Below are 24,093 nucleotides of genomic sequence, written 5' to 3' on the forward strand. Positions count from 1 at the left end.
TATATGCACCATGTTCCTTAACTAAGTACCTCAAAACTCAATGTACTCACACCGTGTTTTTAACCAATAAAAAACTAAACATGTAGAATTTCAATGTATATATCGACACAACAATATATTGTGATATTTTATGTGGTGATATTGTATCAATACAGGGAAATAATAACATTTTTCAGCTATAAACATATTTATTTAATCTTTCATTATTCAATAATAATATGAATACTAATAGTTGTGGTTTTCATTAAAAGTTAACCATCAAGTTGATGTTAAAATCATCAGTAAACGGCTTTTTAAATAGATAATGCCATTCATTTTGCATCATTAACAGTATTAATGTACATTCTCTGTGCCCTGTTCTATAAAGCCTGACAGTAATTACATTTGCATATATATATATATATAAAATGTAATTACTGTCGGTGACCCCTCACCTTCAGAAGACAGAGGGCAGCCATGGACCTGTTTGGGTTGGCACGCCGCTGTTTGAACAAACTGTTTGCTGAAGCTCATAGAGCCCCGTCAGCTAAAACCCAAGCCACCCCGCGGCGTTGTTCCCTGGCACCGCTCTCCGAAGCACCTGATTAAAAGGGTAGCTCAGGGTGGCCTGAGGCCAGATGCCGTGAGGTCACGTGGCGGACAGGCACCCACGGGCAAACTGGTAGTACAGCTTGACTCATTCCGAAGAGGATCTCTGTGGTTTTCTCCCCTCACACCTAGCGTCTGTGACAACGTGTGTTTCAGGTCAGCTGGTTCGCCGAATGACAGATGACTCCAACAAACAAAATTTTTTTAAAACCACTTGAACAGGTTTGAATGAAAACATTTAATTGGTAATTTAATCCTGGCATCCGTGACAGATGAATGGATTCCTACGTCATAGTGCTATTAGAGAAATGGAAAAATAATCCCTTGGTGTTTCATTTATCAGCATGTTGCGATCTCACGGAGTACCACGACCATAAAAAACATCCATAAAGTTATATAAAGAGGTGATAGCCGCAAAATACACAAAACATTTTTTTTATAAATGCCAGAATGTTATACAATATGCTTGCTCTGATTTTATTTTAGTAGAAAATAGCCTGATGTTGCATCTAATAGGTCAGAACAGGAGATATGCAGATATATTCACAAAAGAATTATCAATACATAACGTCAAAAAAAAAGAGAAAAATGCAACTGCAGACAGATAAATAACACATCTGAATATAATGTGAACATAAATGTCTTTACTTTGAAAAGAAATGATCAGATTTGCTGTGGATTAGTCTTCACCTTATTATCAACTGGTAATTGGATTCCAGCAAAAACTGAAACACAATTAGAAAAATCTTACCAAACCACACTGATCAGATTTTTTTTCCTCTCATGTCATCACTTTTATATATTAGTCTATGTACATCCAGAACAACAATATGCAGAACAACTATTGTTTTGCATATTGTGGGAATGAGTACTACCTTTTATATATAAACTTTTACCCGAAAAAAGTGTTCACTTATATCCAGTATCCAGAACTAGTATCCAGACAGATCCGGTATTTGACTGACAGGTTAATCGGCTTCTGGTTGCATAGACCACAGTTGTCTGAGTGGGAAAAGTCTGAACGTGGGCTGATATTCACCTTGTTATTAATTTACTGAATTTATGGACAAATTGTCCCTTGTTCAGCTCAACATTCAATACTTCATCATTGATCACATTCTTTCTTTTCTATAAGCTTTTCCTTGCTTCTAATCTGTGTTTTTGCAGCATCCATATTTGTCCTCTGCTTTAAAAAAAAAATCACAGTCCCTCTGTAAAGGAGCTGCCATTGTCGTAGAAACCATCTTCCTCTTCAGAGCTGAGGCTTGAAGGGCCTAGAGTGGGCCGACGAGCCTCACGCATCTTCCTCCTATAAGGTAGTGAGATCAGCAGTGAGATCAGCAGCACACAGGCGCCACTGTCTGGCCAGAGAATGTTTAACATTTATTGTCACTGCAAATTGACCCTAAATGTTCCAGTTAGAAGTCTATAATGGTTTTCAGCAATGGCAAAAACAATGACACTCATAGGCATCCATAAACTTACACTATATATATGCGGATGGTACAATTGGGTTTACAGAATATTTTACACCTGCCCTAACTTTCAATGATGCCCACTGTATATTCATTAGAGATGTCAAGCTATTGTTAACTAATGACGGTTAGAGATGTAACGATGCACTGCACTGGCTAAGAATCTATAAATGTGTTCTATTTAAACAGGTCAATTGTGATCAAATATTGTTACAGGTTTGACTTCCCCACCTAGTGCTTCTGTGGAGTTAGGCCTTCTTTCTCTGATGCCCCATTAATTGTATAATGTGTATACTGGTAACAGTCAGGAGAATTTTAGGAGAATAATTAATGAATGAATCAATCCAATAGCCTTATTATTATACATTCATATTTCACAATGTAATACATTATGCTTCAGTATATAAAAAATATTGAAACATAACAGTATGGCAATATTATATACTGGCAATATACACACTAAAACCAGAAAACCACAAAGTCACAGGTTCAAACCCCACTCGGTACATTTTTTCTCTGAGCAAGACACTGTCCCTGTAACTACTGATTGCAAGTTGCTCTTGATAAGGACGTCTGATGAATTCTGTAAACGTTCATATAAAGAATGTTGGTTCAATGTACATTTGAAGAATATATGAAAGCATACTACCGCACAGCATGTTAATTAATATGCGATTATGTCCTGTACACAAAATGTTGTGGTTCTCTCCCACACTGCTCCTGTATTGTGAGGTCTACGGCTTACTTTATTTCACCCTCCAGTGCTGTGACCTTGGCCTGCAGGACCTCCTGCCGCTCCTGCTGCTCCTCTACCTCTCTGAGGTTCTTCCTGCGGACCCCCTCCAACCGCTCCACCTCGCCCTCACTCTCGTCCAGCTGCCTCTTTAGCGCCTTCACCCGCAATGACAGCTGTGCACAATGAACACACAAGCATGAAACCGTCTCACTGTAAAATGATAAAACAACTGGTCATTTGATTTAAAATATTTTTAATAATCATTTTGCATTGTTAGCAATAATATTCATTGCTTATGGATGCAAACCTGGTCCCTCTGTTCTGCATACTGGTGTCTTTCCTCGTCCAGTGTGGCGTTCAAGTCCTTCAGTTTCCTCTCCATTCTCCTCAGTGAAGCCTGGATGCCAGATTTCTCCCTGAACACAACATTATACAGGTTGTTCCGGTCCTGTCTGTCTGTTTATGAATTTGTATGCATGTCCGTATTCATTTTATGTTTGCTGGTGTCCAAACCTCTCTTCACTGCGCAGTCGCTCCTCCAGCTCCTGTACTTTGTTTTCCAGCAATGTGACCCCAGTAGAGGGCCGACTCTGACCCTCCATGTCTGCCACTCGAGACCTCAGATCCTTCACCTGCGAGAGCGGGAAAGAAAGAAATAATCATTTTATAGTACATAGTGAAAATGTCATTTGTTAATGTAAGTGAATACAAGCAGATGAAATAAAAATACTCTTCACAAGTTGGACATTTCTTGTAAATCATACATGACAATTCATCATACATGACATTCTAGTAGTTTGAAATATTATTATATATCCGATATTATAATATTCTAATATGCTGAGATACACTAGTAATACTTATGCAACATAAATCTATTCATCCATCAATCATATTACACTGAGAATAAATAAAATATCCCTGACATTTCTTGTGTCATGTGATACCTGTCGTTCCAGAGCACTCTTATCCATCTCAAGATCGTGTCTGGCTGAGCGCTCCTGCATTAGATCAGAGCGCAGCTGGTCACTCTGAAGTGGGTGGGTGGTGGGTGGGTGGGGGAGAAATAATTAATTAACAGTATTCCTATAGAATAGGTTATGCTTTTCAGTACTTGAATGATATATAATATAAATATATATTAATATATATTTATAATATATATTAAATATTAAGATTAAGTTTATGGAACGTATTATGCAAGTAAAATATTAAAGTTAAACTTTTCCTACATGGGGTTAAAAAATATTTTAAATTCTATAGTAGGACTATATGTACAATTGATTATTGTACTATAAAATTTTATGGCGATTCCACATTCTATTATCTCTGCTTGAAGAAACTAAATAGCAAAAACTAGCAGATGCTGGTAGCAGAAACTAATTCGTATGTACGCAATCTCACACAAAAAACTTGTCTTGTTCTGTTTGTCCTACATTTCCTATATAGAGCTCCTAGTCATAATGAATGGACTATATTTTTAATACCTGTTATTGTGATATTATTGATTTGCATACATATAAAAATGTTTGGTGAGAGTGCAGTACCCACCTGTTCTCTACTCCGAGTGATGCGGTCATTCAGAAGCTCTGTCCCACTCTTCTCCTCATCCAGCTCAATTTCTAAACTCTTAATCTTATCCTAAGAGACACACAGACATGCAGTTAAAGGTTGTGTGTGGGTTTTTTTCCCCAGCTCGAACAGGTTCTGTGGGGAGCAAGGGGCTACAGTGGTATTCAGAGAGTATTCCCTGTCCTCTCATCTCTATTTTTGAACTCTGACCCTCTGTCTGTCGCACCTCCAAGTTGCGGATCTCTCGACTGCGGTCAGTCTGGGAGCTCCTCTCTGTGTCCAGTTCGCTCTCCAGGTGTTTGAGTCGACTGTTCAGCAGATCCCTGTCCAACTGCGCGCTGTCACGGTCCTCAGTACTGGTCAGGAGTTCTCGCTTCAGTCTCGACACCTGAGAGCAAGGAGGAGGGAGGTAACAGATTTGACCAAACAAACAAATAAATAATCCATTAGAAGCCATGCATGGTGCAGAGCTGAAAGCTCTCCGCACTGCAGTATTTCTGTAATCTGATTAAGCCTAGCGGGTCAGGATGTGAACTTCTAAACAAAAGGTTCAAGTCCCTAACTGACAAGGTGCCACTGAGGTCCCCTTGATTAAAGCAGCGTCCCCACACACTGCTCCCCGGGCGCCTGTCATGACTGCCCACTGCTCACAATGGGAGATTGAGGACAAATTTCATTGTGTCACTGTGTGCTGTGCTTACTATGCATCACAATGACAAAAACAATTACTTTCATATTTACAAATTCAGTACACAAATCTTTGCCTCCCATTAGCAAATGTCAGGGTGAACAAATATAGATGTTTGGGTTCTGTATAAACATTTTAATTTAAAATTAAATTTAGATTTATTAAAACAGCTTTACTTTATAGCTTTTTAAAGGCATGTATGTGAGGAATGAGCTTATGATTAGTAGCTACTGTTTTACCTAGGTTTTACTACCACAGCAGCTTTTGCACATTGTTACTCTGCACCTTCATGACTTGTTTCACTGGTTTTTAGCACTGTCTGTACTGTTATTCTTGCACTGCCTGTGTCATGTATGTTGGCACTTTATGCATCCGGTTTGTCGATGCCGCACACATGCACTTTATATCAGTATGTAACTTTGGAGAAACTTTGTTTTGTTTCACTATGTACAGTCTAACATGTATGTGTCTGTGTTTGAAAATGTTCACCTGCAGCTTTACCTGTTTGGTTTTGCGGTCAAGACCATTATCATACAAATTAAACCCACATGAGCCCTCAGCCAAAACTTTTCAACTCTATATGAACCACATGCTCATTGATCCATTCTTCCATCCATCCCCACTGTCCCAGCACCACAGCCTCTCCCCCCGTTCATCACCTCCTCCTGTAGAGCTTTGATGGAGGCCTGTGCTCTCTGCAGTTCGGTCAGACGCTCTTTGCTCTGCCGCTGGGACTCCTGCAGCTCCCGTCTGGAGCGATCCCTGTACTCATCCAGCTGTGCTTGTAGAATCTGTACTGACTGACGGGAGTCACCCATCAGCAATTCCATCTGACAGGGCATGGGAGATGTAAATAAATAAACAAATAAATAAACAAATAAATAAATAAATAAAAGTGTGTTTGTATGTATGTATGTGTATACACACACACACACACACACACACACACACACACACAAAGTACAGGCCAAACGTTTGGACACACTTTCTCATTCAATGCGTTTTCTTTATTTTCATTTCATTTACATTGGTAGATTCTCACTGAAGGCATCAAAACTATGAATGATCTTAATTGGATAAATAACTGAAAACATGTTTTATATTCTAGTTTCTTTGCTGATTACTGCTTTGCACACTCTTGCCATTCTCTCGATGAGCTTCAAGAGGTCGTCACCTGACATGGTTCTCTGACAACAGTCTTGAAGGAGTTCCCAGAGGTGTTTTTGGCCCCTTTGCCTTCACTCTGCGGTCCAGCTCACACCAAACCATCTGGATTGGGTTCAGGTCCGGTGACTGTGGAGGTCAGGTCTCCACTTTTTGTTAAGTACATCACTCCACATGTGTTCATTCATAGTTTTGATGCCTTCAGTGAGAATCTACCAATGTAAATGGTCATGATGATTGAAAACCCATTGAATGAGAAGGTGTGTATGAACTTTTGGCCTGTACTGTATATATCCTAATCACAAAAAAAGAAAATCTTAAATTTGGTCCTCACTAATAATTGGAGATTTTATTTGAGCATGCGCACACATACACACCTCTTTGTTGATCTTCTCTAGGGCTCGGTCCAGGAGCCTCTTCTGTTCTTCCAGCTCACTCTTGCCCCGCCGAAGTGCTTCCCTCTCACGCTCGCGCTCTTCCAGCTGTCGATTCAGTTCATCCCTCTCCTGGCACAGGCGTGATGCTCCTCTGCGGGCCTCCTCTAGCTGCATCTTCAGCGCACGGTTCTCCTCCTCCAGAGCCTCCTCTGCCTCTGAGCTCAGGGGGACACTGGGCTGCATCCGAGTCTTGGGGAAAGAACAGCAGATCCAGTGAAGGACATTCTTACCTTAATTTCATTTTGCCAGAAGTAACCAAATCTCAAGTCTAATGGAGCCAGGTGGGATGTAACAACTCAAAAAAGTTCAGGGGCAATGGTCCTGCAATCACGCCTCTAAAAGGGAGCCTTGCTTTTTCAGAGCATGTAAACAGGACCATACAAAGTCAGGCATGCCGCTTGATTTGTTTAAAAAAAAAAAAGTTCCAGTGAGAGTTCTGCTCTTTAGTGGCGCAGATGCTCAATGGCCATTTCTATCCTGCTGCCTGTTCTCACTGCACCACAGAGCTGAAAATACAAACAACGTTTGTGTGCAAACATGCGACACAAATGTTCAATGAATGCCATACCCTGCGATTTAGCCTCTCTCTCAGACGTGCATTTACTTCCTGAAGCTCCAGGTTTGCTTCTTTATTGCTTTCCTGATTCTGTAACCTCTGCTCTGAGCCCATCAATGACTGATAAGAATGGCAAGAGAAAAAAAAAATGGCCATAAGAAAAGAATAAATAATTGATACGAACAATTGATCATATGACATGATGGAGCTTTCACCTGCTTGGCCGTTTCAAGAGCCCTTTCTAGTTTGTGTTTTTCCTGCTGCGATTGGTCCTTCCAGCTGTCAAACTCTGCCTTCAACTCCACCTCCCGTTTGTCAGTGGCTGCCTTCAGAGCGTTAAGCCCCTCCTCCTTCTTCTGCAGCTCCGCCCTCTGCTGCACAAACTTCTCTTCAAGCTCCCTCAGTTCATTATGGCAGGTTCGCAGCTCCTTGAAACAAGAAAGCACTTATGAGAAATGCCAGGAGCTGATTTGTACATTTACATTTTATATTTTACAGTATTTACCAGACGCCCTTATCCAGAGCGACATACAGTCAGTAGTTACAGGGACAGTCCCCCCCTGGAGACACTCAGGGTTAGGTGTCTTGCTCAGGGACACAATGGTAGTAAGTGGGATTTGAACCTGGGTCTTCTGGTTCATAGGCGAGTGTGTTACCCACTAGGCTACTACAACCCTGTACAATAGGTTCTTAATAGTTAAAGGTCCTCCCTCCTTTCTCTGCTGCCGTATGCAGAAAGATTGCTGTTGGAGGAAGGGAGTACAGTTCTCGTGCAGCTTATCCACCATGCAGAAATTGTTTACACAGGCGTGAAGTTAAAAAATTATTTATGCACTGTGCACTGGGTGTGTGGGTGTGTGTTGCATACCTGTTTCAATGTCTCCTCGTCTTCTTTCCTCTCAGACTGAACCTGCAGCAGCCTGCTCAAAAACAGAGAAAAACTAATCTCAGAGAATCATAATCAGAGAGTCTGTGAACAAGAGGCACCGGTCAAGATGAGACTGGTGTCTGAGGTCATCAGTCAGAGTGATTGACATAATCATGGAAGAAAAGGCCCAATCTGAACACAGACACAGAGAGAGAGAAAGAGAGAGAGAGAGAGAGAGGGAGGGAGGGAGAAGTACTGGTTGATTCGGATCCTCTGTCGTTTGGTTTGTTAAAAGTATTTGAACATGAACACTGAGAGATGATGATTGCACCTCTGCAGGTAAACACTAGCATCTAACAGTCATCCAAGGTCACATGAGCGACACAGAAGATGGCCATAACGGTTGTTACTAAGGCCATGTTCCCTGCCCATGGTTACCATGTCCTTCATTGGTAGTTGCCATGCGAGTCACTAAGTATTTGCATAAACTAGACCTCTAATCTATTTAATCTAGCTTCGTTGGCTATGTAAATTAGTGTCTCTCATGGCCCTGCTCCTGTGTCGCTTGTGTGACCCATAGGGTAACGTGAATTTCACTGTGGATATTAGTATGCTGCTCACTTCTGAGGTGCTCTGTGCTGTCCCCGCCTGACAAAATAAATAAATAAACAAACAGATAGATAAATAAATAATAATTAAAAAAGAGACAGCGAAAGGGATGAATTGCTGGCACAAAAAAAGTGTGGAATCCTTCATCAAAAAACTTCAAAACACTAACAATACTGCAGTACTCGCTGGTGACTCAACATACATCACTGGCAGTAAAATAAATTGACAATTATTAAATATGAGAAATGAGACAATTTTATGTTAGTATGGTTGGGGATGTACGATCCCTAAGTTTTTGTTTGTGGGTAAACTTTAGAAGTGTTATACTCAGAGCTATACTCATATATATATATATATATATATACACACACACACACACACACACACACACACACACACGTGCAAATAGCAGGAGGTAAGGCCACACTTCCTGTAGTACTCGCTGGGTTTCTGTTTGCTCTTCAGGTCAGATAAGAGCCTGAAGTTTCAGTAAGACAACGCCCAGCAGGGTATAACTAATGGCTTGTACACGTAACGCAGAGCTAGCGGCCAGGGAGAATGTCTCTGAATACCACTTCACTCAGAATAAATACATAAACACACATACATGTGCACAGACCAGGGTTGTCAATCATTTACGTTTTTAAAAATTAATTACAGTGTGTGGGAAAGAAGCTCGGGCCGTAACTGTATACTAGTTTGTGCCCGCTGAATGTGGTTCAATGTGGTGACATCATGAACTGACCTGTGGGTAACAAAAGCAACAACAATTTGTACTTTTCAAGCATGGAGCAAGCATTCATTTTTACAGCCCCATCATAGACTTATTAGACTATACATTTTGAAGAGCTGACAAAAAAATACAGAGCAGCTGAAAACCAAAAAACGAACATAAACTCAATAACTTCAAAATTACATTTTGAGTAAACTCTAATCATTTATTCAAAGGGAAAAGGGAGAGAGGAGTGCTCTATTTCCAGCTACAACATTTTAAACATGGTTTATTAAGAACAATGGTTCGGTTATGGTCGATGATTGTGTTTCTTAAAAATTAATAATCGCAACATAAACCACAGGATTTTTCAGCATTCGTTCGTTCCATTACCATGCCCGCAGGAATCCCACAGGTACTGCTGAGATCATTTTCATTTTGTTACCGTTCCTGCAAAATTACCACTGTGCACATTCCTGTGAGAGTGGAGAGACTGAAGACTGACAGAAAAGTTGTCATTGTGGCACTCTTTGGTTTGGAATATCTCAGGGAAGAATGAATTGGTATAAACGGTTCTTCTTCTTTGGCTTTTTAGTAGGCTAGACACTCATTAAAACATGAGGCCTGTGCCTTAGTTAGCACATTCTTGTTGGCTTTTCTTATAAGACACTGAATTCTGAATACCTTCAACATATTAACTACTTATTAGTCCCTTTGAAGGGGAAAAAATCTGATTATGAATTAATGAAATATATGTCCTTCCATCCACTTTCTTTTTAAAGGAGCCAGGTTTGGAGGGAGTCTCATATGCAAGCATGTTACGCATGCTAGGTGTATGCAGACACACACAGACCAGAACTGCAGAGATGTACTCACTCCTGAGAAATGGACTGAAGTTGCTTCTTCCAGGACAAGCCCTGCTCTTTGGAGTCTTTCAGATCCTGCTGCAGGGTCATTATGGAGGTGTTGACCTTCTGACGCTCCTCCTCCATCTCCAGCTGGGTCTAGAAGAGTCCAGAGAGAGTTTGTGCATCAAAAGGGGGTACCATTACATTAAAATCCATTCAATTTAGTGGACTACTACAAACATTTGGGTCCAAAACATCTTGCCAATAAATGAATGTCTGCTTGGGTAATCTAAAGGAGCAGCTGAGAGTAGATTTTATATTTTACTTATTTATTTATTTATTTATTGTTTTCAATTGCATCTGTGTGTGTGTGTGTGTGTGTGTGTGTGTGTGTGTATAAGCATGTACCTGTGACACATTCTCCATGCTTTGCCTTAAGGTCTCCATATCTTGGCTAAACTGTTCCTTCAGAGCCTCAATCTCATGGTCGTGGGTGGCCACCTCCTCCTTCAGCACCCCCTTCAGGGCGGTCAGCTCCCTCTCCCTTTGCCTCAGGGTCTCCTCCTGATTCTGTCGCAGCATAGTGGCCTCCGCCAACTCCGCCCGCACAGACATCAGCTCCTGTATGCAGTTATGTTATAAAGATCATTCAAGGCTATTTTAGATGACGTTACTGAAGTTTACATATAAATCAGCAACCATATTTGCATCCTGCCTGCCCCATTCTCTATGGCAGTGGTTCTCAATCATATTCGATCATTCCCCACTTGTCAGGAATAGTTTCACCTTACTGTGGTCAATAATACGTTTTACTGTTACTGAGATAATCTGGCCCACCTAAAGAGCCAGGCCCTCCTAAGACAATATTGAAACTAATGCTGCTAGAGTTGAGAGGCCGTGGAAGGCAGCTCAGATCAAATTATGAATACAAAATATTTAATAGAATCTTTCTGTGCGTAAGGTTAATGTAAACCAGAAATACAGTACAGGCCAAAAGCTTGGACACACCTTCTCATTCAATGTGTTTTCGTTATTTTTATGACCATTTACATTGGTAGATTCTCACTGAAGGCATCAAAACTATAAATGAACACATGTGGAGTTATGTACTTAACAAAAAGTGGAGACCTGGCCTCCAGTCACCGGACCTGAACCCAATCCAGATGGATTGTGGTGAGCTGGACCGCAGAGTGAAGGCAAAGGGGCCAACAAGTTCTAAACACCTCTGGGAACTCCTTCAAGACTGTTGGAGAACCATTTCAGGTGACGACCTCTTGAAGCTCATTGAGAGAATGCCAAGAGTGTGCAAAGCAGTAATCAGAGCAAAGAAACTAGAATATAAAACATGTTTTTTGTTAAGTACATAACTCCATGTGATGCCTTCAGTGGCCTGTACTGAACACTGAATTTATTTTCTTAAAAAGAATGGTGGCCAGTGCTGGCAAGTAAACGATAAAACATGTTTCCAGATAAACCAGGGCATTAGACACGTTTTTATACAGGAGGCTGAGGGACATATGTTTACTCATGCTATCCCGCTCTAGCCAATGATTAAGACAAACAGGCCGTCCCCTGTCCCCACATGAAATGGTAAGAACCATGTGTTTGTTGTGTGACAAGGTTAGGGGGTGGAGCCTCCCACTTTGCTCCAGTTACCTTACAGCAACTGAAAATCGACCTGGCACAGGCCACAGAACAGCGACCTTCCCACGGTGAAAGCAGAGGGACTTAAAAAGTTTTCAGGCATAGCACAACTGGATATGTATTTGGTTTTCATGACAAATGTTGTATGATGATGATGAATAAACAAACAAAACAATATCATGCAAAAAAAAGCTATAAATCATAAAAAAAAAAAAAAAAAAAACAGCAGAAAAATGATGAAAACTGCTATATTTGGTAGAATGGTAATACGAGATGTACTGCAGTCTTGATCAAAGAAGTTGAACAAAGGTATTCTGTAGACTCTCTGGAATTTTGCCCAAGTCTGTGGAATTTCAGCAAAACAGTCATTTCGTTTGACCCATTCCTCTAAAAATCCGCCATATGACCCATACTTCCAATAATTACCCTCATTTCATCAAGGAAGATCATTTTAAACAATTACAGTAAACCATATGAAATTTCTGAACTCCCTTCACTGTGTCAGGGTTTAAAATGCTGCACATTGCAGCAGGTAAACAGGTTTTCACATAAACTGCACATCTGTGGATTGTGGGAAGAAACGGAGTTACTGGAAAATGCGCTCGGGTCTGCCATTCTTTAATAAAAACTATAAAAACATTTTGTATAAACCTATATGCACAGAGGTTAATTTTAACACAAACAAATTTGATCAAGGTGATCAAGCATTTTCTGAGATAGCCACAAAAAGTTCTCTTTTTGGTTCTGGCAATTGCAAGGTTATCACTTTCCAGATTTCAAAGCCTTTTTCAGGCATTATCTTGCCATTTGAGATTGCCGTTGCCATGGGAACGTGGCATCCGCATAGTGTCCTTGATTTAAAATGAAAGCTTTTTAAAATATTTTACCTCCGGCAAATGAGTCTGTTCAATTTCACAGATCTGAGGTTTTCTTTTATTTCCCAGAATGCAGCTGTTTACAAATGAACACATTTGCAAGAACATTGACATAAATGAGCTTCCCGTCCTTGTAAATCCCGGTTTTCTACTGTCAGGCTGCTGTTAAAAAAAAAATGCTTGAGAAAAGGAGGCAAATATCTCTGAGCTGACATGGGGATCCAAAAGGAAGAACTGCTAGTGCCGTGACTCCGGAACTACGGAAAAACTGGAGAAAATCGACTGGCTGAATCTGTTTAGCAACAACTCAATTATGCTGACGACATTTCAATTGGACCCAGGGGAGTACGTCCAAACAGCAAAGGAAAGAAAATGAAATACAACATTGTGTCTAATTTAATCTAAAGTAAATCTTTGTATAATGGAGGTTGCTAAGTAACACACATCTCCTCACACAAATACTGCATTGTGATGCTCAATTACATGTAAAGGTTACTGCGAGTGTATTGATACCGTCTGCACTGATTCCATTTGGGGGCTGTTTTCCGAGACCCTCCTGAGATCCTCCTGAAGCTCGGCCAGTTGGTCTTCCTGCTGATGCAAGCGAGACTCCGCCCTGTCCTTTTCCATCCTTAGCTGGACCAATCTAATGAAAGGAAAAGCTGTGTCCGACTCATCCACCCACCAATCAAATATAGGTGCGTCTCACACACCCCCAGACACAAAGACATGAGCCCTTACTCTTCTTTAGCTTCTTTCAGCTCTCTCTGGCTCTGCTCCAGTTGCTCTTCAAGCGAAAGATTCTCCTTCAAACTTGACTCCATGCCACTCAGGGAGACCTGAAACATACATTTTTTTTCTATATATTTCTATTACATTACAAATGCCCTTTATGTAGCCTGACAGTAAAAGAGCACAGCTAGCTAACTTTGAATATCACATTCAACACAGTGCACAAACTCAGAGAAAACAGAAAGACTTAAAATGCATTATTGGGAGAAAGACGGGGCCAAAGACCCAATTAATGAACAGGGCAAGCAGGAAAAACACAGACAAGGTAGAACACAACTCAAACAAGGAAACAAGACGACGACTTGACAAGCAAGACTTATGCAAACAGGTGCGGAGTTACGAAAAAAAAGGTTTGTAAACACAGGAGAGATGGTGCGTGAATATATTTTTATACTTTTCATGCAATGCAATTCTAAATGGTGTGTGTGTGTGTATGTTGTAATGCTCCCATTTTGGCTATTTAAAATAAGAAGCAAATTCGAAATTCACACCGCATAATATATAAAAGTACAGAACATTGTCGCGTGCGACACAGACTGCATTCCTTAACACAGGACAGGCACAGAGCAGCATGTAAGAATTCCTCTGGACACTAACTACTGTAGTTTGTCCTGGCAGAGCTGCTCAGAGCGTGCGGGTTCAGCCCGTTTCTGTTTTTCGTGTCTGTCAAGTGAGAAAACGCGGTCTAGCACAGATATTCGGAACAGAAAGGCAAGATAGCTGTGGCTCTCCCTCACAGCATGAGAGAACTTGGACAGAGACGGCCGGCCACATCTCAACCCAGCATCGCATGAGAGCTTCAAAAGTTTGTCCTGGACCACAGCTGGCAGATCATCTCTGGGTTGGCGAGTGGGTCTCGTACCCTTTGAAGGGAAGTACGAACACCTAAAAGGTGTTGTTGTGGGCACCTCCTCTAGATCCACATAGCCTCATAAACTGGAAGATCGCACAGATTCACACAGATTTTGAATAAATGGCCGTTGTGTTTTTTTCCTGTAAAGTGGGGATGATTTGATGTATCCTTCCAAAAGAAAGAATCCTGACTCGCTTGCCATGGCTTATCGACTGCTCTCGTAACCTGTCTGTGTGAAAGGTTTGGAGTGGGTGGCGGGACCGGCAGGAACCCTGTCACAGACCGGCACTGGTTTTGCAACCATGTATCTGTGGACAAGTGTCTTTGATGAAGGCCTACATGGCAGCATCATATACAGCATCATCTCACGGCACTGGATCTTCCACTCTGCCATTACCTATTAGTCAGATGGACTCTTGGTCTAATCAGACTTTACTGTCTGGTTATGAACCAATGCAGAATTTGAAAGCAGGAAAAAGCAGTGTGTGACATTATTACAAAATGGTAGACCTCAAAACTGTCATATCTACCTCCTGTTGCGACCAAATGTCCCTTTAGGAGTATAGTAAAGCTGTAACAAGGAAAGCTTTGTTACCAAGAGCAGTAACACATTTATCATACATGTCACCTATATTTTACCCTATTTCCTCACAGAGTTAAAACTAATGTGTGTGTGGACATACACACTTAAAAGAGCTACAACAGCCACCTGTCTCACCCTGCTTAGGTAACCGAGAGCGCTCGCATTTCACTTTAAACTTATAGGGGAGGGCAACGCGACACTGCTGCACCCATCTCACTGCTGTTAGCAGGCCTGGTATGCCTGACCGGGGCGAAAACAGCCAGGGGGTACTTAGCATATGACAGTATCCTCCCACAGACCCACTTAGCAATGCCACTTGAACCTGCCTGGCATAATCAGTGCCGCATAAGAAGAAGCGGCATAGCCTAGCAGACCGGTCCAGGATACTTAACGCTAATGAATGTATCTAGTATTTACTAGAGTTGTGATGCGCGTGCAACACATTTTGTATGACATGTAGGGCTCATTTTTGAAAGAAGAGGGTAACACCCATATCCAGTGCTAGAACGCACCCACCATTTGGAAGAAAACCGTTGACAAATGATAACCTAGAAAACTCTTGCAGTATACAGAGTATATTGAGAGTATGCCGATGTCTAGATGTAGTTTGATGCAAGAATGTTTCTCGAGTGTACTTTATCAGTTCGTCATGTTGCTACCCGGTAAATAAAGCTGAATTACTACTGAGTACAATTTTAGTGGGGATTTTAAAACTAGAAGTGCACTCTACCAAAACAAGCTAGTCCTTTAAGTACAGGTCTATGATGCTAATGATATCAGTGTTCTGATACCTTTCTTTCTGGACAAGCATTCGTATTAATATTGTTGTTTTTTTTTGCATCGGTGAGCCAATGGGAACACAATCTTCTTGTGGTCCATTGTTGTAGAGCTAAGGTCATAACTAACATGAACGGCCTAGACTTTTTGCTACATTGCTACATTTTCCTGGTTTAACTTCCAACACAGTGGGGAAGGGATATATAGACACACACACACACACACATACACACACACACACATACACACACACACACAAGAAAACCCCTTCCAGTGTCTTTGGTTTCCTGCCAAATTGAATTATTAATGAATTACAATGACATGTCCTAATAAGCTCTCAAACACGCCGTTGCCAAGGCACCACTAGGGTCACAACAGAGGAGATGCAAAGCAGAACAGAAAGGGGAGAAAACACTCCTATGCAACAACAAACACCCACAATCAATAGCAGCAACATTTACCTTGGTGTCACCGAAATTCTCAAGACTCGAGTTGGGTTTGCGTTTCAGCAGCGAGTCATTCACGTTTGGTCTGTGGGAAAAGAATAAAAAATAAATAAATAAAATGTTAAATGAGTGAACAACAACATGTTAACCCAAAATTCCATCTTTGGTAGAAGTTCATAGAGTGGAATATAATATTTGTAGATGGAAGTGAAAGAAAAATGATCCACACACACCTGTATTTTGTTGTGTTGTAGAGGTCACCATTAGTGAGTGACAAGCTGTGACCGCTGCTCTTCCCAATTTCAGGACTCATCTGAAAGATTGGAATGCCTTTCAAACACATACTGTACATCATACTTAATAAGTTATGCAAAAACAGAAATATAATTTGTCAAACCCTAATCCCCGTATCCCAATTTTAAACACTTATACAAAACAGGGAAATCAATAACCAAATTTCTAACATGGAATAAGCCAGTGTCATAACCACTCACAGGCTTTTTAGGTAGAGCTGGAGGCGTATCCTTGGGAACAAAGTTCCTGGGTGCCTGACTGAAGATGGCTGGCGCAGACTCTGTGACTGTGGTTGCCTTGGCGACTGAAGGGGACTTGTGTCCCAGGCTGTTGTAAGCAGGGATCGAGGAAAGGGAGGAAGATGACGAGGACTGAGAGCGGTTGGCAGTAGGTGTCGGTGGGGCATAGGGGTTGAAGGTAGGAGACGGTGAAGATGAAGGCGATACTGGGGGCGTCCTGTTGGGCAGCTGGTCCTCACAGGCCTCTAAGCTGTGTGAGCGGTGTCTCTCGTCAAAGTGTAAGCGAGCCCGCGCCCTTGAGCGATCTCTGGGCTGGGTCTGGCCACCAGTGGACACCGGGGACTCCACGCTGGGGCTGCCACTGTTGAACTTGCTGATAAGTTTGTTGATCGGGGCTAAAGATTTGGTGTCAATGGCCGGGACAGGTTCCTCATTGAAACTAATGGGAGGGGGGGGTTCAGGGAAGGTCTCAATTGGAAACTGGCTCTTCCCACTGAAGTTGGCTTCTTTAGGTCCCACCCCCTTAGGCTTTGGCCCCACCTTTCGTAAGCCTGCCTCATTCAAGCCTCCAGTCTCTTGCTTTTCTATCACATTAGTAGACACTGATGGTTTTGCGTTGGGCACCATTTCTGCCACCTGGCCCTCCCCCTCAACCTGACTACCTGCCTGCCCATCTCCAGGGGGTCTCTTAGACGGGCTGCCGAACGCCTCCACCGGCTCCTCATCTGTGGAACCGGGGGTATCAACAGCAGGCCGAGGTTCCTGATACGGCTTGGAATCCCTCTGGGCCAAGGGCAGGCTGGTGAAGGGCGAGCTGCGACCTGATGTGGTGCCGTGAGCCTGGGACTGGGCCTTCAGCTGGACTCCATACGAGTCTCCTTTTTCGCCGTCCTTCAGCACTACGTAGGGCTGGCCAGAGATGCCCTGGACACGCACCGCCACACCATACCGGCTGGGAGGAGGCGTCCGGCCACCCCCGGTAACTCCTCCACCACCGACTCGACTTCGATCTGGGAATCCTCCGCCTGTGTCATCCAGGTCTTTGATGAAGCGAATCTGGACGCCGTAATCTAACGGTGGCTTCCTGTCTGCTGTGAGGGAGCTCATGCCCACCTGCTGAATGGTGAAAATGGAGAGAAAGACGTTCAATCAACATAGAGAATTATTCCAGTAATTCCAGAGCGAATAATTAAACTTTATTGCTAATTAATGATCCTTGTTTACAAGTAGTAGTAATGACAATCCATGTGCTGTAGTATAGAGAGAACATTTATATGGCTAATCATTATAATTTCAGCAAGTCATTTTGGACTATTATAAACTTCCACACAGATAGCCAATTGCAACGATCAAGTTAAATTATCCACATGCGAACGATGTGCAAATCCCAGTAGTTAACAGCTACATCTAGTAAATGTGGACTTGTTCTCTTCATATTGTACCATGAGTTTCGATACGGTTACATACCTAATTTCTATTGTTACTAGTTCAGATTGTTTGAAATACGATTTTTTACACTGAAAAAACAAACACGTGCTATAATTCCACAGTAGGAATGGTGCTAGTGGACAGAATGGGACGTTGTTGATTTCTCACTCATGTGGACGAGAAAGTGTGAGAAAAGGCATAATGTCAAGTGTGACGTTGTGGAGGTGGCATCCCGTATCAAGTGTTTTGCCCACATGTTAAACTTTGCCACTCAAGCAACTTTGAGGTCCCTACTTGACATCAGGTGAATTGTGGTCTTCTTCCATCAAAGACCCATGTACACCACTATATTGGAATCCAGCTGTACATATAAGACTTGTATTTAATCTAATTATTTAAAAATCATTTGACTTATAAAATGCTTGATAAGTTACAGATTTGATGAAAGAGAAACAAATGACAAATTGCATAATTTATATAAACAAACATTTTCAGTCATAATTAGCCTTCCATTTATTTGTTTAAAAAAATATACAAATGAACTTAATATTGTGACTCCTACCGAAAATCTCTTAAATACAATTGGTTTAATCTTACCAGACATTACAGGCTTGATAAACCTAAATAAATTATTACATTTTATTATGAGTAAAGTCAATTTGAAATTGGTCTAGTTGCAGACCTGTATTTTGTAAAGGTTTGGGCCCTGTGTTAACGGCAGACAAAAGAATCTCATCCTATTGTCTGAGTGCCCCGGTGCAGAAAACATCTGCAGCTATGCATGGACTGCGCCATCATCTTCTCCCCCTATTCCCTCTTTCCGGCCCCTCGACTGCTCTGTGCTTTTGTGTGTGTGCACCTGAACTTGAACGCCACTCATCTTTCTCTGCCTCTAAATTCTTGCTTGGAACCAAACAGGACACCAACGTCAACCGTGACCTCAGACAAGCACCTGCCAAAAATACTCCAGTTACTCAATCCCCCTGACTAGAGCTAGTTTAGTTTTATGTAATAATATCATAATCTGTGTGTGTGTGCATGCATGTATGAGTGAGTGTGTGAGAGTGTGTGTGCGAGTGAGATTAACCAGGGTACTGGTTACACTGTAACAGCTTCAGCCCAGGTGAGGTTTTAGGCTGGCCATTCACGGTTCTTCCCTCCGTTCCACAAATTCCACAGATTCCTTTACATATGATGGGCTTCACAAGAGCAGTGATTGTTTGAGGAAAGGATTAATGAAAGTGGACGTGTCCAACACAGGGACTGCATGCATCAGATTGAAAGGGCTGAATTAGCATGGCTAAAAACGCAAGTGTCCAGAAACCAGCAATGGTGACTCCAAAATTTTGCCACAATTACTGAGTGTGATGCAGATAAAAAAACATGTTACTATACAACATGTACTATTACTATGGGTGTTAAATATTGATACAGCAACACATACTTATTTATTTATGTGGAAAGATCGCTATCATTGTTACCAAATTTAGTGAGGTCAGCAGCATGCGACTACAGCCTCCACTCCTGTAGATGGCGCTGTACCGCTGGACATTTCAGGTAGAGTAAAATCTCAAAACACAACAGAGCGATCACAGCATCTTCTATTTCAGCGGCGGTTTTACACTTTCAGTGGACTGTAGAATATGGCAATATGTACAATATCGCGATACAAATCTTATGATGAGATCCTTGCCAGTACACACCCCTAACTATTACCTAATACTGCCTATCCTAAAAGATCTCACCAAATTATGCAGATGGTCAGTATATTAATTTGCAAGACGTATGCCAGCGCATATTATCATAAAGTTTATCATGCAAAGTACGATTCCCCTAAAAGTTACGCTCGTAAAGGGTTTCTTCGTTAGTCTGAACGAGCCCACAATACGCTTTGTTTACAGAGCACAATTGCTACTGCAGGCATCATTCTTTGTTCTCCTCTGACACAGTTCCTTGTCACAGGAAACAGCCATGTCAGCTCCGTCAGGAATGCAGCCATACAGGAGTGTCAGCTTTCTTTCTCGCTCTCTGCCTCTTCCTCAAGTTATCCTTTTTAGGCCCACCACTCCATCGTGTACACACAGCGCACAGATCCCGATATAGACTGTATTCTGGATGTACTCATATTTTCAACCAGAATTGTTGATCACGATGCGTTCCCTTCCTCAGACAGGAATCATTTCGGTACAGGACGCTGCTGAAACAGACAAGCCAACAAGACACAGGGCCCAAGAATATCCCCAGTTCCAGTCGCAGTGGGGAGGATGTGGGCTGGAAGACAACTGACTGCTGTGTTCTTTGCTGTCGCAACGCAAATGTGTTCAGCGCGCAGAGAACGTAAACACGGGGGAAATGAATCAGGCCCAGAAGTGTTGAACGCTCGCGCTGCCAAGCTTCGTTCTCCACCGAACAACACAGGAAGAAGTCGGTGGTCCTCAGCACGTTCCCAAATTCACAATGGTGGGAAATAAAGCAAAACAGTCACGTACGAGACGAGACACGTACCATCACGTTTCACCTTGTCAGTGATGCAGCAACCAGGCCCTTCACCGTACCAAACCCAAGTCAAATTCATTTACATTCACCAGACGCCCTTATCCAGAGTACCTTACAATCAGCAGTTTAACAATTAGATTAATTTGTAACCTCCTTATTGTCGGACTTCTGTATAGAAACTACAACACTGATCACTTCATCGATGGTAACATGGAAGCACGTTGTAAATCGCTCTGGATAAGGGCGTCTGCCAAATGCCTTATATGTAAATGTACAGGGACAGTCCTCCTGGAGATACTCGGGGTTAAGTGTCACAATGGTAGTAGGTGGGGTTCGAACCTGGGACTTTGCGGTCTTCTGGTTACCACACACACATACGAGTTCGAGTCTGTCTTCGCATGTCCGTATAAACGAACGTTTACGGATTTACACAACAGCAGAACTTGATCGCCACGTCTTGTCAGTAAGGTGAGCATTTCGCCCTGAAAGCGGACACGGGACGAGCAGGCAGGCGGCCCAGGCGAAGAGAGCCGTGCCCTGAACACGCGTTTACCCTCTCTGATCAGGTGACCTTCCGTACACTCCCAGGCCGCAAGACACACACCGGACGGCCCGAGCCGAACTAGGTCACGCACCATTAATACAACAGACAGAACATTAAAACTTCGGAGTAAAAGCTTACAAGCTGACTAATTAACTGCAACTTCACCGACAACAATATTGACGAACATTAAAGCCCAATATGAGCCTCATTCAGAAGTACAAATGTTAATGTTGCGTCCCTCTTCGAAATATTCATAAGAAGTTTACATTTTTGTAATCGACCAAGTTTGAAACAAGGATGCAGTTGAACCCACATCTGCTGGTGCACCAGATACTCCGCGAGTTGGAACTTGGCCCGTTTTATTGCTTCTTTAAACCAGCGCATCACTGTTAAGGTTTTTTTTCCCGCTGGAAGCTTACTGTTGATCCTCTCCAGCCGGACGCAGAAATTCCACCATTAACAGCGCGAACGATGCTTTCGTGCCCCCTTAACGAATCGATCAACTGATTCATTTCGATCCGTCGGAGAATCAGAATCGTTTTCTCCAGTGCGGCGCTGGGCTCGTTGCGTCACACCCACCGGGCCGGTCCGCCGGTATCGGTGCGAAGCGAAACTCCTGCGCGATTTGAACCGATACGCGGGTGGGAGGGGGGACGGAGGCAAATTCGGGCTTAAGATGGAACCTGGAACGAGAGGGAGAAGCGCGTTGACCTGCAGCCGCGTTGATGCTGCGTGTATTCGTCCGGCGACGAGGACGCGTTTGGGGCTTTTAAGACACGAGTAGACGGTAAAAAGTGGCGGCGGCGGGGAATAAAAAAACTACAAAAGCAACAGGTGCGCTAAGTTGGAGGCGGGAAAAGGCGCATAAATATATTCGCTTTTCGTTGAAATCACACTATACATACATATATATATAATATATATATTGACGTTATACCAGACAGACTGTGATGCAAACAAGTTGAGTAAACATTAGAGCTCGAACGTGGCGCATACCTGAGAAACACGTTGCCGTCCCCCTCCGCCGTGACCCTGTGGCGGGTTTTTTTGTGTGTTTTGTTTAGTTTTTTTACTCAGTTTTTACCGAAACGCGGTGTAAGTGATGAGCGCGTCGCGGTCCATTGACAAGCGCAGGAATATTTTCTACAGCCAACCTGTTGCCCCTGCGCCGCATAACCGTGGCCCCGCCCATCGGGCGCTGTCATTGGTCAGCGTGAATCCGTGGGCGGGGCGCGCGGGGGGGGGGGTCCAGTGATTGGGGGTTCACAACAGAAAATGGCCGTTTCATGTGAAATTAAGATACATTTAATAGATTTAGAATCAATTTACTGTAGACTAACGTGTGGTGAATTGCAATGACAGGTTTTCACACACACTGGTGGGTTCTAACCAGGTTTTAAGTAAAGGGTTTTTAGTTTCCCAAATATTAGAGAATAGTAAGGGAAAGCTTAAACTCTTGATCGGGTGATGCAGTTTTCAATAAATTGCCTTGTTTTTTTTCTTCTTCTAAAGTGATTGTCCCATGTGATACACAGCAGCACAGCACACGGTGCACACAGTGAAATTTGTCCTCTGCATTTAACCCATCACCCTGAGTGAGCAGTGGGCAGCCATGACCGGCGCCCGGGGAGCAGTGTGTGGGGACGGTGCTTTGCTCAGTGGCACCTCAGTGGTACCTTGGCGGATCGGGATTCGAACCGGCAACCTTCTGATTACGGGGCCGCTTCCTTAACCGCTAGGCCACCACTGCCCCTCTTTTAGCACTTTGAATCTCGACGTACAATCTGCTTATGATCCAGAGGCATGATTTCCCCAGTCTTAAGATTTTGTTCAGGAGCGTTTTGACGTTAACAATAGCTGTTCAGAAAAAAATAAGATTCAATTCAATCTCCATAAAAGGACAGCCACAAGCAACTGAAAGGGAACAATGAACCCAATTTGGATCCAAATGACATGATCTGGTATCCCCTCTGAGTCCACCTGCTGGTAGACTTGTTCCTGGCCTCACCACTGAATGTGCTCCATATTTTCAGAACTGTACGGACAGATCCGGTTCTGGGCCTCCGTCCAAAGGTGAACGTGAGTAAATAAGTGTGCATGTCTCCGCCCTGAGACCAATGTCCCACGATGGGCTCCTGTGGATGAGACCCTGCTTAAGAGTAAGTGGATATGGAAGTGAGTGAGATTAATAGATTCTAAACATAAAAGATTATAATGTTTGGCTTTGAAAAAATTAAAAACTGTAATGGTGAATAGTATCATCTTAACTTCAATTTGGAATGTTGTGGACAATGTGAAAACAATTATAAACCTCTCTGAAGCATGCATTTAGATAATATATTTATTAACTTCCACATAGAACATGGTCAAATCTATTGTCCTTAACATTGGTAAATGTAGCAGGGTGAACAGTTTTGTGTGGCAAGGTAGACGGACCTTGTGGTCGAACGTGAACACGAATGATAAGGTTCTGATCACTTTGATTTCTCGTGTCTTGTTTAATTTAACAAAATGGTACATATAATAAACCTAGCCAACTCAAAAAAAAAACAAAAAAAACCCAAGGTTCTTTACTTTTCCAAAACATTGCAGTACCTTTCATCAGCCGCACCAACCACACCGCTAGAGGGCAGCGTGGCAGAGGGTAGCGCAGGGTAGCATAGATACAAGTAACTAAACAAAAGACAACAGTTAAGAAAGACAACTTGGAAAGTAGGGGATGTTCTAAAAAAAACAAAAAAAAAAAAAAAAAAAAAAAACAAAAAACCAATCACACAACACATAATAAATCATGACAATAATGTGATCATAAGCAACTCTTGTTCTATTATTTGGTCTACTTCAGGGTCCCAAATGAAGAGCGAGTGTC

At 42.5% G+C, this 24,093-nt stretch overlaps 1 protein-coding gene across 4 annotated transcripts; it reads right to left on the reverse strand.

The window, feature by feature from the left end:
* Nucleotides 1–807: 807 nt before the first annotated feature.
* On the reverse strand, nt 808–22,389 carry cgnb (cingulin b). 4 transcript variants are annotated; one of them, XM_028963211.1, is made up of 21 exons: nt 22,221–22,389; nt 16,718–17,869; nt 16,457–16,536; nt 16,239–16,308; nt 13,514–13,611; nt 13,286–13,418; nt 10,662–10,874; nt 10,282–10,409; nt 8,706–8,732; nt 8,085–8,136; nt 7,432–7,644; nt 7,229–7,336; nt 6,601–6,849; nt 5,719–5,889; nt 4,598–4,759; nt 4,351–4,440; nt 3,747–3,830; nt 3,313–3,431; nt 3,107–3,215; nt 2,809–2,972; nt 808–1,897 (listed from the first exon to the last, which is right to left on the reverse strand). In XM_028963211.1, the coding sequence occupies exons 2-21, from the start codon at nt 17,861–17,863 to the stop codon at nt 1,789–1,791; spliced, it is 3,525 nt and encodes a 1,174-aa protein (XP_028819044.1). In that variant the 5' UTR covers nt 17,864–17,869; nt 22,221–22,389; the 3' UTR covers nt 808–1,788. The 4 variants fall into 4 exon arrangements, with proteins under 4 accessions (XP_028819044.1, XP_028819043.1, XP_028819045.1 ...); XM_028963210.1 differs by having other exon boundaries at nt 16,718–17,872; XM_028963212.1 differs by lacking the exon at nt 8,706–8,732 and having other exon boundaries at nt 16,718–17,872.
* Nucleotides 22,390–24,093: the final 1,704 nt, after the last annotated feature.

This window comes from Denticeps clupeoides, chromosome 20 (assembly GCF_900700375.1).
Source record: "Denticeps clupeoides chromosome 20, fDenClu1.1, whole genome shotgun sequence".
Taxonomy (NCBI): domain Eukaryota; kingdom Metazoa; phylum Chordata; class Actinopteri; order Clupeiformes; family Denticipitidae; genus Denticeps; species Denticeps clupeoides.